Source organism: Erythrolamprus reginae, chromosome 1 (genome assembly GCF_031021105.1).
Source record: "Erythrolamprus reginae isolate rEryReg1 chromosome 1, rEryReg1.hap1, whole genome shotgun sequence".
NCBI lineage: Eukaryota > Metazoa > Chordata > Lepidosauria > Squamata > Dipsadidae > Erythrolamprus > Erythrolamprus reginae.
In genome coordinates this window covers 26991952-27004374 of record NC_091950.1, presented here as the reverse complement: position 1 = coordinate 27004374, position 12423 = coordinate 26991952, and the positions used below count along the sequence as shown (strand labels likewise).

Below are 12423 nucleotides of genomic sequence, written 5' to 3'. Positions count from 1 at the left end.
CAGTTCCCCCATGCCTGACGGCAGAGGTGGGTTTTAAGAAGTTTACAAAAGGCAAGGAGGGTGGGAGCAATCCTAATCTCTGGGGGGAGCTGGTTCCAGAGGGTCGGGGCCGCCACAGAGAAGGCTCTTCCCCTGGGTCCTGCCAGACGACATTGTTTAGTCGACGGGACCCGGAGAAGGCCAACTCTGTGGGACCTAACTGGTTGCTGGGATTCGTGCGGCAGAAGGCGGTTCCGGAGGTATGTTTATGTTTATTTAGATTTGTATGCCGCCCCTCTCCGCAGACTCGCAGATTCTGGTCCGATGCCATGAAGGGCTTTATAGGTCATAACCAACACTTTGAATTGTGACCGGAAACTGATCGGCAACCAATGCAGACTGCGGAGTGTTGGTGTAACATGGGCATACCTAGGGAAGCCCATGATTGCTCTCGCAGCTGCATTCTGCACGATTCATTTAATTTAATCTAATTGACTTCTATGCCGCCCAATCCCAATGGGACTCAGGGAAGCTTACAACAATGTAAAATACAGTACAACAATAAAAGTCAAATATTAAATGCTAAAAAAAACCCATTATAAAACCCTGTAAAATCCAATAACACAAACATCCATGACAAACACTCACAATACGGGTGTGACAAGATGCTAGCGTTCATAGCTCCCAGGCCTGTCGGAAAAGCCAGGTCTTTGCAACCTTTTGGAAGACCAGCAGGGTGGGAGCAGTACGGACATCGGGGGGGAGTTGGTTCCATAGAGCAGGGGCAGCCACAGAGAAGGCCCTTCCCAGCGGTCCTGCCAATCTTCATTGCTTAGTTGATGGGACCTGGAGAAGTCCCACCCTGTGTCATCTTATTGGCCTATGGGAAGTATGTGGCAGGAGAGTCTCATAGATAGTCGGGTTCTAAGCCATGTAGGGCTTTATAGGTCATAACCAACACCTTAAATTGTGACCAGAGACTAATTGGTAGCTAGTGCAGTTCGCAGAGCATCAGCACAATGATCCGTAGCCAGTGACAGATCGCGCAGCTGCATTCTGGATTACCTGCAGTTTCCGAACACTCTTCAAGGGTAGCCCCATGTAGAGTGCACTATTGAAATAGTGAGCCTCTGAAAAGGGAGGTTCCTCCCCCTGCTGTAGCTCCTGATTGCCAGAAGCTGGAGAGCACTTTAATGATCTGATCTGACTTAAGACAGTGATTCTCAGTTAACCTGCTCATTCACCTGTGATAAGGCTAGAGACGATGAGTGGAAGAACCAACATCTGCAGCATTCGCATCAGCAGCTCTCCAGGAAAGGAGAAGTATTTGATCTGGCGATAGGTCATCCGATAGGGCCGCAGGGCGATGGCCAGAGAAATCCCTGTGAGACACGAGGCCAAGAAGGAAAAATGTTACAATTCCACTCCTGATAAAAAAGCAAAACAAAACAGGGCTTTGGGCTTTTGTTCAGGTGTTTTCAGCTTGTTTACCTGCACTTGATATCCCATCTTTTCTTCAGGTGTTCAAGTCTGGGGACTCTATCTGGACCACCAGACCTATAGACCCAACATGTGTAGGATGCCTTCCCAAAGCAAGGTTGTATTCCCACTGCAATTGCCTTGATTTGTATTTACTGACATTGTAGATCAGTTTCTCGGTCTTGGCAACTTGAAGTTGTCCAACTCCCAGAATTCCCCCAACCAGTCTAATATATATAAATTAAGGGAGACTAGGATGGTCCCATTTCGGCCTTGTTCTGGCCTCATCAGCTAGCCACACCCTTGGGACCATCCTAGTCTCCCTTAATTTTAAAATTCCATCTAAAAAAAACATTTGACACATACAGAATATAGTTGTCGGCTATAAATAAATTAACTCCCTTGAAATGGTCCTGGGTTGGACCTAGAGGCAAAACATTTTTGCCATTTGTAATTTTTGCCATTTTACAACAGCACGAAGCTTGGAACTTCAGTCTGATGATGGTGAATGTGATTTCACCGAAACGTCGCATAGACATGCAAAATATTACACAGGGCAAAACCCGAACTCAGAACAATCTACATACATATACCCGTGAAAATTTACGAAAACAAATATATATACCGTATATACTCGAGTATAAGCCGAGTTTTTCAGCCCAAAAAATGGGCTGAAAAACACAGCCTCGGCTTATACTCGGGTCATTGACAAAGTCACCACATGAGGGCGCCATTGCTTGAGCCAGAGCGAGGAGGCACCAGCTTTTGTCCCCTCTCGCACGCCGTAGTTCCTCTCCCTAGCTCAAGCAGAGGCAGCCATTTGCTCCAACCGAGAGGGGAAAAAAGCAATGGTGAGTAACTATTCCTTGCTCTCTCTGCATTGGTATTTTGTGGTAGTTGCTGTCCTTGCTTGGATAGGATCTAATAATGTGTTATGAGGCAGAGCTAGACAGGAATTCTTTTTCTATCTGTCTATCTTTCTATCTATCTATTTTTCTATCTAACTATTTTTCTATCTATCTATCTATCTATCTATCTATCTATCTATCTGTATCTATTTCTATCTATCTATCTATCTATTTTTCTATCTGTCTGTCTGTCTATCTATCTTTCTATCTATATCTATCTGTATCTATCTATCTATCTATCTATCATCTATCTATCTATCTGTATCTATTTCTATCTATCTATTTTTCTTTTTGTTTGTTTGTTTGTTTGTTTATTTATTTAATTGGATTTGTATGCAATCCCTCTCCAAGGACTCAGGGTGGCTCACAGCATATATAAAAACAGAACAATAATGTAAATCCAATTAATGATGAGAAGGAATCCAGTTTTGAAGGATTTTAACTCTTAGGTTTTAGCTTTGTTCCTGATCGAGCTACTTTTTTTACTTTTTAATTTATTGTTAATATTGTTAATTTGTTTATCCTCTTTTAAATTTACAGAGCTAGTTTACTGGTTTTCTTTAAAATAAATATTCTAAAACATGTCTCAATTAATGTAATTTTATTGTTTTCCATTTTTATAAGTTACCAGTAGCCACTGCATTTTCTAACCTCGGCTTATACTCGGGTCAATACGTTTTCCCAGTTTTTGTGGCAAAAATTGCCTCGGCTTATACTCGAGTATATACGGTGTATATATATATATATATTACGAAAACAAATATATATAAATATATATATATATATATATATATATATATATATATATATATATATATAAATAAAATTTATTTTATGTAATTTATTTATTTATTTATTTATTTTTATTAATTGATTGATTGACTCGGGGCGGCTAACAGCAATAATAAGACAGCGTATAACAATAATCCAATACTAAAAACAATTAAAACCCATTATAATAAAAAACCAAACATACATACAGACATACCATGTATAAAATTGTAAAGGCCCAGGGGGAAAGGGTATCTCAATTCCCCCATGCCTGGCGGCAGAGGTGGGTTTTAAGTAGGTTACGAAAGGCAAGGAGGGTGGGGGCAATTCTAATCTCTGGGGGGAGTTGGTTCCAGAGGGCCGGGGCCGCCACAGAGAAGGCTCTTCCCTGGGTCCCGCCAAACGACATTGTTTAGTTGACGGGACCCGGAGAAGACCCACTCTGTGGGACCTAACTGGTCGCTGGGATTCATGCAGCAGAAGGCGGTCCCTGAGATAATCTGGTCCGGTGCCATGAAGGGCTTTATAGGTCATAACCAACACTTTGAATAGTGACCGGAAACTGATCGGCAACCAAAGCAGACTGTGGAGTGTTGGTGTAACATGGGCATATTTGGGAAAGCCCATGATTGCTCTCGCAGCTGCATTCTGCACGATCTGAAGTTTCCGAACACTTTTCAAAGGTAGCCCCATGTAGAGAGCGTTACAGTAGTCGAGCCTCGAGGTGATTATTAACCAAATGAAGATTACAACAGAACATGCTTTTTATGACCCCATCAACAGGGGTGGGTTCTACTTACCTTTTGCTACCAGCGCACATCACACTTTGAACACGTACTTTGAGACTCTACTTCCAATCATGCGCAGGACATTTCAAGTCAACACACAGCTGAGAAGCCATCCAAACCAGGAAAAAAGCGCTGATTCTACTTCCACACATGCACAGAATTTAATTTAATTTAATTTAATTTAATCTAATTTCATTTATTTGACTTCTATGCCACCAAATCCCGCAGGACTCAGTGCGGCTTACAACAATAAAAACAATACAGTAGTACAATAATAAAAAGAAGTCAAATATTAACAATAATTATAAAACCTCAACTAAAATAACCCCATAGAAAAATCCCTAAATCCAACAACATACATACCAGTCAAGCATAATTCGGGCGTGTCAGATGTTTAGATTTACGGGCCACAGGACTATCAGCAAAGTCAGATCTTAACAGCTTTTTGAAAGGCCAGTAGAGTGGGAGCAGTGCGAACATCGGGGGGGGTGGGGGTAGAGTTGGTTCCATAGAGCCGGGGCGGCAACAGAAAAGGCCCTGCCTTGCGGTCTCGCCAACCTACATTTTTTAGTCAACGGGACCCGGAGAAGGCCGATTCTTTGTGATCTAATGGGCCTCTGGGAAGTATGTGGCAGGACATGGTCCCGTAAAACGTCAGGCCCTAAGCTATGTAGGGCTTTATAAGTGATAATCAACACCTTGAATTGTGACCGGACATTAATCGGTAGAAGGACATTTCAAGCTGAAAATTACCAAAAACAGATGGCAGCGCGCATGGACCAGGAATGACGGCACTGGAGCCGTCACACCTAAGTTGCATCATCAGCGGGCTGCTACCGGAGCACCCACCCTGACCACATCGGTAGGGACACACCCCTGCCCATCAGTAAATGAAAGAACTCAAAATCGCAGTCGCAGTCGGTGTTAGTGGGGGGTCAGAGGTCGGCTCCGAGGTCTCTCCCTTGTGGGGTGCCTCAGGGGTCGGTCCTCTCCCCCCTGCTATTCAACATCTACATGAAACCACTGGGTGAGATCATCCAAGGACATGGGGTGAGGTATCATCAATACGCCGATGATACCCAGCTTTACATCTCCACCCCATGCCCAGTCAACGAAGCGGTGGAAGTGATGTGCCGGTGCCTGGAGGCTGTTGGGGCCTGGATGGGTGTCAACAGACTCAAGCTCAACCCAGATAAGACTGAGTGGCTGTGGGTTTTGCCTCCCAAGGACAATCCCATCTGTCCGTCCATCACCCTGGGGGGGGAATCATTGCCCCCCTCAGAGAGGGTCCGCAACTTGGGCGTCCTCCTCGATCCACAGCTCACATTAGAAAACCATTTCTCAGCTGTGGCGAGGGGGGCGTTTGCCCAGGTTCGCCTGGTGCATCAGTTGCGGCCCTATCTGGACCAGGACTCATTGCTCACAGTCACTCATGCCCTCATCACCTCGAGGTTCGACTACTGTAATGCTCACTACATGGGGCTACCTCTGAAAAGGGTTCGGAAACTTCAGATCGTGCAGAGTGCAGCTGCGAGAGCAGTCATGGGCTTACCTAGGTATGCCCATGTTTCACCATCACTCCGCAGTCTGCATTGGCTGCCGATCAATTTCCGGTCACAATTCAAAGTGTTGGTTATGACCTTTAAAGCCCTTCATGGCATCGGACCAGAATACCTCCGAGACCGCCTCCTGCCGCACGAATCCCAGCGACCGATTAGGTCCCACAGAGTGGGCCTTCTCCGGGTCCCGTCAACTAAACAGTGTCGGTTGGCGGGCCCCAGGGGAAGAGCCTTCTCTGTGGCAGCACCGGCTCTCTGGAACCAACTCCCTCCGGAGATTAGAACTGCCCCTACTCTTCCTGCCTTCCGTAAACTCCTTAAAAACCACCTTTGCCGTCAGGCATGGGGGAATTAAGACATCTCCCCCTGGGCATGTTTAAATTGTGTATGGTATGCTTGTGAGTGTGTCTGTTAGTATATGGGGTTTTCTTTTAAATCTTAAATGTTTTAAACTTGCTCGGATTATTTATGATTTGTTTTCTCTGCTGTGACCCCCCCCGAGTCCTCGGAGAGGGGCGGCATACAAATCCAAATAATAGATAGATAGATAGATAGATAGATAGATAGATAGATAGATAGATAGATAGATAGATAGATAGAAACATAGAAGTCTGACGGCAGAAAAAGACCTCATGGTCCATCTAGTCTGCCCTTATACTATTTTCTGTATTTTATCTTAGGATGGATATATGTTTATCCCAGGCATGTTTAAATTCAGTTACTGTGGATTTATCTACCACATCTGCTGGAAGTTTGTTCCAAGGATCTACTACTCTTTCAGTAAAATAATATTTTCTCATATTGCTTTTGATCTTTCCCCCAACTAATGGGGGATAGATAGATAGATAGATAGATAGATAGATAGATAGATAGATAGATAGATAGATAGATAGATAGATAGGTAGATAAATAAATAAATAAATAAAATAAGGCTGAGTAATATTTGATATTTGTTGAGGATGATTCCTCAACTGAATTGAGGAAGAGTTCCTCTTCAATTCCAGGAACTGAAAATGGATATTTCCCTGTTTGTCACTTTTGGTTGTAGGAATTGGCCTCAACAAATATCAAATATTACTCAGTCTTATTTTGAGTTCTTTTATGGACATCCCAGTAGGGGGTTCCTACCGCTACGGATGAAGACACTACAACGGTAGTAAAACTAGAGCTACATGCGCAGCTTCAGATCTCTGGCGTGCGCGCACGCATGTCCCAGCAAGATTTTGTTTCTGTGCATTGATAAAATTGAACGGGTCCAAAGACGGACTACAAAAATGTTGGAAGTTCTTAAGCATAAAACTTATCAGGAAAGACTTCATGAACTGAATCTGTATAGTCTGGAGGACAGAGGGAAAGGGGGGACATGATCGAAACATTTAAATATGTTAAAGGGTTAAATAAAGTTCAGGAGGGAAGTGTTTTTAATAGTAAAGTGAACACAAGAACAAGGGGTCACAATCTGAAGTTAGTTGGGGGAAAGATCAGAAGCAACGTGAGAAAATATTATTTTACTGAAAGAGTAGTAGATGCTTGGAACAAACTTCCAGCAGACAAGGTTGGTAAATCCACAGTAACTGAATTTAAACATGCTTTGGATAAACATATAACCGAGTCTTCGGAGAGGGGCGGCATACAAATCTAAATAATAAATAAATAAATAAATAAAATAACCATTCTAAGATAAAATACAGGAAATAATATAAGGGCAGACTAGATGGACCATGAGGTCTTTTTCTGCCGTCAATCTTCTATGTTTCTATGAAAATTCCAAGTTTCCCCCCTCCCCCTATCTTTATATAAAAGCATTTTAAAAAGCAGCATGCATAGCATGGCCCTGAACTCAGGGACTTGTTTAACCACGGATGCCAGATAAATCAGAGTGGTTGGATTTGCACGGTTTACTGCACAAGCCAAACAGACTACATTAATATATGACCCAGGTCGCGATTCCCGTAATCATGTCTGTAAGCAATCCAAAACATGTCTGTAAACTGGGTTGCCCTCCCCTCTTTGGGGAAATAACTCTCACTTCCAATTAAAATGGAGCTGCACATTCCCAGCATATCTGGAATGCATGAGATTTAGGATTCCTGAACTAAATTCTTGTCCATTCTTCACTATTTCAATTAGTTCCACATCCTCTTTGTCTACAACACTGCTGTGTACAATGCACAGCATTTAATAACATTGAAGAAAGACTAATAAGCAAATTGTAACACTTTATATCCCATGAGGAAAAAAAGAAAATGAAGGAAGGAAGGAAAGGAAAGGAAGGAAGGATAGGGGAAGGAAGGAAGGAAGGAAGGAAGGAAGGAAGGAAGGAAGGAAGGTTTAATTTGATCACTTCCAGCTGCTTTTACTTTTAAGAGCTTTTCTTTCTTTTTTTTCCTTTTAATTTAGAAATCTGAAAGCACAGAATTGTTGGCCTGGTTTCAAACAACATTCCATCCACCTCAGACTGAACTGACTGGTAAGTATTTAATTTACTTAATCTCTTGGGGCTCTTTCTTATGTTTTTTTCGAAAAACAGATGGCTTTCCCCCAACTGTGTGCGCTGTTAATCAACTTCCAAACCTCCACAGGATTGTGTTAGTAAGTTGGGCAGCCTAAGGGCTAATTCCCAGTTTTGCTGCTCCTACTTCCTCAGCTGTAATACAACTGGCTACAACTCAATACAAGTTGGAAACAAAAGCAAACTAGGACAAATCCTGGAGCCAGATCCTGTTTTAGGAGATAATCGCTTATCTAAACTGTCAGATGCCAGCCCAGCCAATCACCAAGTCCACAAGGGAAGGATCTCTCTAGCTGTTATGAAAAGAGTGACAACAACTCTCATGAAGTGCTTACCCTTTTAACGAATTCTCATTAACATCCCAATTACAGGAGACAATCACTCATGTAAAGCTGGTGAAATGCCAACCTAGCAAAGATGCCAACCCAGCAAAGGCAGGGACCAGGGGTTATGAAAACAGTGGAAACACCTCCAGAAAAGAGATTATTTTTGAACAAACGTTCATTAACCTTGCTTTTCAAGAGCAAGAATTGGTAGAGTTGCCTCATCTATCGCAGTGGCCAGTCAGGTCCCACAGAGTTGGCCTTCTCCAGGTCCCGTCAGCTAGACAATGTCGCCTGGCAGGGCCTAGGGGAAGAGTCTTCTCTGTGGTGGCCCCGGCTCTGGAATCAACTCCTTCAGAGATTCATACTGCCCCCATCCTCCCCGTCTTTTTCAAGGGTTTGAAGACCCATCTCTGCCGACAGGCCTGGGGCCATTAAGTTTTACATCGACCCCTGGCTGATGAACAAATTTATATGTATAATTGGGTGAACGTGAGTGACTGGTTTTAAGAAATTGGGGTTTTAGGAATTTTTTTTAGATTTAGATTTCTGGATGTTTTGTATTTCTCTTGTTGTGAGCCGCCCTGAATATGAGAAGGGTGGCATAGAAGTCTAATTAATAAATAATAAATAAGTAAATAAATATTTTAATTTCAGTTCTCAGACCAGCAAAGAATGGCAACAATTCAGCACAGAAGATATGACAAAGGGTTTTCCAGTGAGGGACAAACGCCTTCCAATTTACCTAAAAAATATTTTTGCATGTATCAGAAAAATAATTTGATCCGGTCTTCTCAATCTTGGCAACTTTAAATTCTGTGGACTTCGACTGCCAGAATTTCTCAGCCACCCAGCATGCTGGCTGAAGAATTCTGGGAGATGAAATCCACGCAGCTTAAAGTCACACTAAAGTCGGGAAACGCTAAATTAGATTGAGTAGATAAAAGGGACCTTGTGAAAGCAAAACTGAGAGGGAGAAAAAAAAAAAAACATCGGGTGGAAAAAAAGCCTCTCACAGGAGAGGATCCAGCTGGCAATTTTCAAACAAACCCTTTCTGTTCCTAACCGATACAAAAACCATCTCTTTTAAGTAGTTACTATTCAATTCCATGCACCACTTCAAAAAAAATGCATCTACCGTACAATTTTTTTAACTGATTTTTCTAAAACATCATTCAAATTAAAAAAGAATTCATGGAAATACTGAAAGCAGGACGTTGATATTTCTCACTTAAAGGTGGGGTAAGATACAATTTCACCTGGACCTCTGCATAGACCCAAGAGGTGCACAGTTCAATGGCTCAAGATCCCTTTCTTAGTACTGTGTGTATAACTAGTTGGGTTTTACAATATATAACCTAAGATAGCAAATGCCAATCAATGAATTGGCACACTATTGCTTTAAGAGCTAGTGTTGCAGTTAGCTATAAGAGGGAGTCAGCAATTTCTTTCTTTCTTGTAATCCAGTTTTGAGACTTTACCTGATATCTCTCTGATTGTTTGCTGGTTTGTCTATATGACTATTCTATTGTAAGGACTACTATATGTGTTCTAATGTTAGTCTGTGCAGTGGTATCTCTACCTAAGAACACCTCTACTTATGAACTTTTTTTGCCTCTTCTCATGAACCATTTTCCACTTACAAACCCGAGCCTCTGAAACTGTAACCGGAAAAGGCAGGGAAAAGCCTCCATGGGACCTCTCTAGGAATCTTCTGGGAGGAAACAGGCCCGGAAAAGATGGGGAGAAGCCTCCGTGGGGCCTCTCTAGGAATCTCCAGGGAGGGAACAAGGCCTCCCCCCTTCCTGTGGTTTCCTCAATCACACGCATTATTTGCTTTTACATTGATTCCTAGGGGGGAAATTGCTTCTTCTTACAAACATTTCTACTTAAGAACTTGGTCAAGGAACAAATTAAGTTTGTAAGTAGAGGCACCACTGTATATGTATTGATTGAGGCTTGAATTGTATCTGTATTGAAAATATAAATTGCTGTATTTGTGAATGAATAGGACTGTTGCTGACTATGATATTTGTCTAATGTAAATATTATTTATGCATTTAATGTATGTGGTCTGGTTATTTGGAGTACTGCTCACATCTCTGGAATATTAGTTCCACATTTTCCGTTGCGCAGGGGTACTACAGTTTACTCCTCATCTTCTCACACCCTTCCTGCCCACCCTGGCCTCCCCACGCCTTGATCTCTTAAAGGCCCTTTCTCTCCATACCCAGCAGGACGGCCAAGATGGTGAGCAGCACAAAAGCATTTCTCTGGAAGAAGCCCTTGACGCTCTCTCGAGTGATGTTGTACATTTGCTTCCGGGCGTGTGATACCCGCTTCTCCAGGGAACGACGGAAGCGATGCACCCGTCCCCCCGATTCAAGCGGCTTAGATGTCTCCTCATTCAGGAAGAGGCTGTTGACGTGGGTCTGATGCTCTCCCATAATGGGACTCAACATCCAGATGGTCAGGACAGGAGCCCCAAGAAGCTGCACAGGGAAAAGCAGAGAGAGAGAGAAAGAGAGGATTTAAGAGGCTGGGAAATATACCTTCCATAAAAGCCTTAAAATACCTTCCGTAAAGCATTAAAAACGTACGTCTGCCAACAGGCTTGAAGCAACTGAATTTCTTAACACCTGCCCCGGCCTACGTTTCAATCAATGAGTGTATGTTGATATGAATTGTGGATAATTGGTCTTTTAATTAATTAATGATTTGGATATACAGTAGTCCCTCACCTATCGCTGGTGTTACGTTCCAGACCTGGCCGCAATAGGTGAAATCCACGATGGGGAATTTATCGACTGATAGTACTTATTTAAGTATTTATATTGTAATTGTTTGGTAAGTTTTCATTGTTTTAAGTGTTTATAAACCCTTCCCACACAGTATTTATTTTAGATACAGTATTTAAATACAGTATTTACAATTTTAGATATACAGTACTGTATTTTTTTTGAAAAAGCTGCCGATCGAGTTTGGCGGGCTGTTTAAATCTGCAGATCGACTTCCTCAGAAACCCGCGAACCAGCGAAGATACGCGAATGATTTTTCTCATTAATATTTCTTGAAAACCCGCAATGAAGTGAAGCCGCAGTAGGTGAAGCGCGGTATAGCGAGGGACTACTGTATATGCCACCCCTCTCTGAGGAATTGGGTTTTAGAATATCATTCCTGTTAGCCTTTTTAAGTATTTCTTAAATTGCTGCCTTTTAGTATTTTAAAGCATCCTCAGAAAATGTCAGCCAGCCCCTGCTCAAACAACATGCAGGGAAGGGAGGCTCCCCACCTTGTCAAGCTACAAGGAAGATTTTTCCTAAATTTCAAGCAGAATCTGCTCTTCTGCCATTTCGGAGCTGCCGTATCTCCACACTTGAAATTTACCTAGCAACGAAGAGCTATTTTCCTATTGGTTGTCCGTTGACAGCAAAGGATTAGCCTACATGACAGTGATGGCAAACCTTTTTTGGTTTGTGTGCCAAAAGGGTGTGTGTATGTGTGCTGGCGCATGCGCACATGCCCATTCCCTCCACCCCATGCATGCGTGACCCCCTGCGCTGCTTCTACACATGTGCACAATCCCCCCCATCCCTCGCATGTGCACAGGCCTCACTGAAGCCTGGGACGGTGAAAAAATGTCCCAACGGGCAAACCAGAGGTTCGGGAAAACAGACTTCCGGTTTGCCTGTTGTGCTGTTTTTTGCACTCCAGGGTTTCAGAGAAGTTTCCCTAAAGCCCCCAGAGGGCAAAACGGTCTTCCCCAAGGCCGAAAATCAGCTTGCTAGCGCGCGCAACCATGCTGAAGCTGACATAGGGCAACGCCTCGCATGTTCTCCAATATGGCTCCATGTGCCACCTGTGAAACACGTGCCATGGGTTCGCCATCACTGCTATATGACTTCCCTCCTTACACATATCATTTCATCCCAGCGAAGGATCGTAGGAATCCTTTTTGAGTAAGTCAACTTGATTGTTTCATTTCAATGAATCTGCCTGTCAGTGCCCCAAATAGCATCTGAGAAATAAATCAAGTTGCAGTCCAATTCTCTCAAGGTTTGATTTATTAACAGAGACTCATATTGGTCACGCCATCTTCATTCC

The 12423-nt window shown here is 42.9% G+C and overlaps 1 protein-coding gene and 1 long non-coding RNA gene across 4 annotated transcripts in view; one reads left to right on the top strand and one right to left on the bottom strand.

Moving 5' to 3' along the window:
• LOC139165028 (excitatory amino acid transporter 1-like) overlaps window positions 1-12423 on the bottom strand; it is a 53807-nt gene that overhangs the window by 18375 nt on the left and 23009 nt on the right. For all 3 annotated transcript variants that reach the window (XM_070747897.1, XM_070747906.1, XM_070747917.1), the window contains exons 3-4: window positions 10550-10811; window positions 1224-1361 (exon numbers count right to left, since the gene is read on the bottom strand). In XM_070747897.1, coding sequence (XP_070603998.1) covers window positions 1224-1361; window positions 10550-10781 — 370 coding nt within the window. In that variant the 5' untranslated portion in view covers window positions 10782-10811. The remainder of the gene's footprint in view (window positions 1-1223; window positions 1362-10549; window positions 10812-12423) is intronic.
• Window positions 2142-10940, top strand: LOC139165038 (uncharacterized). Its single transcript, XR_011558733.1, has 3 exons — window positions 2142-2309; window positions 7885-7954; window positions 10554-10940. It is a non-coding gene; the product is annotated as an uncharacterized lncRNA (long non-coding RNA).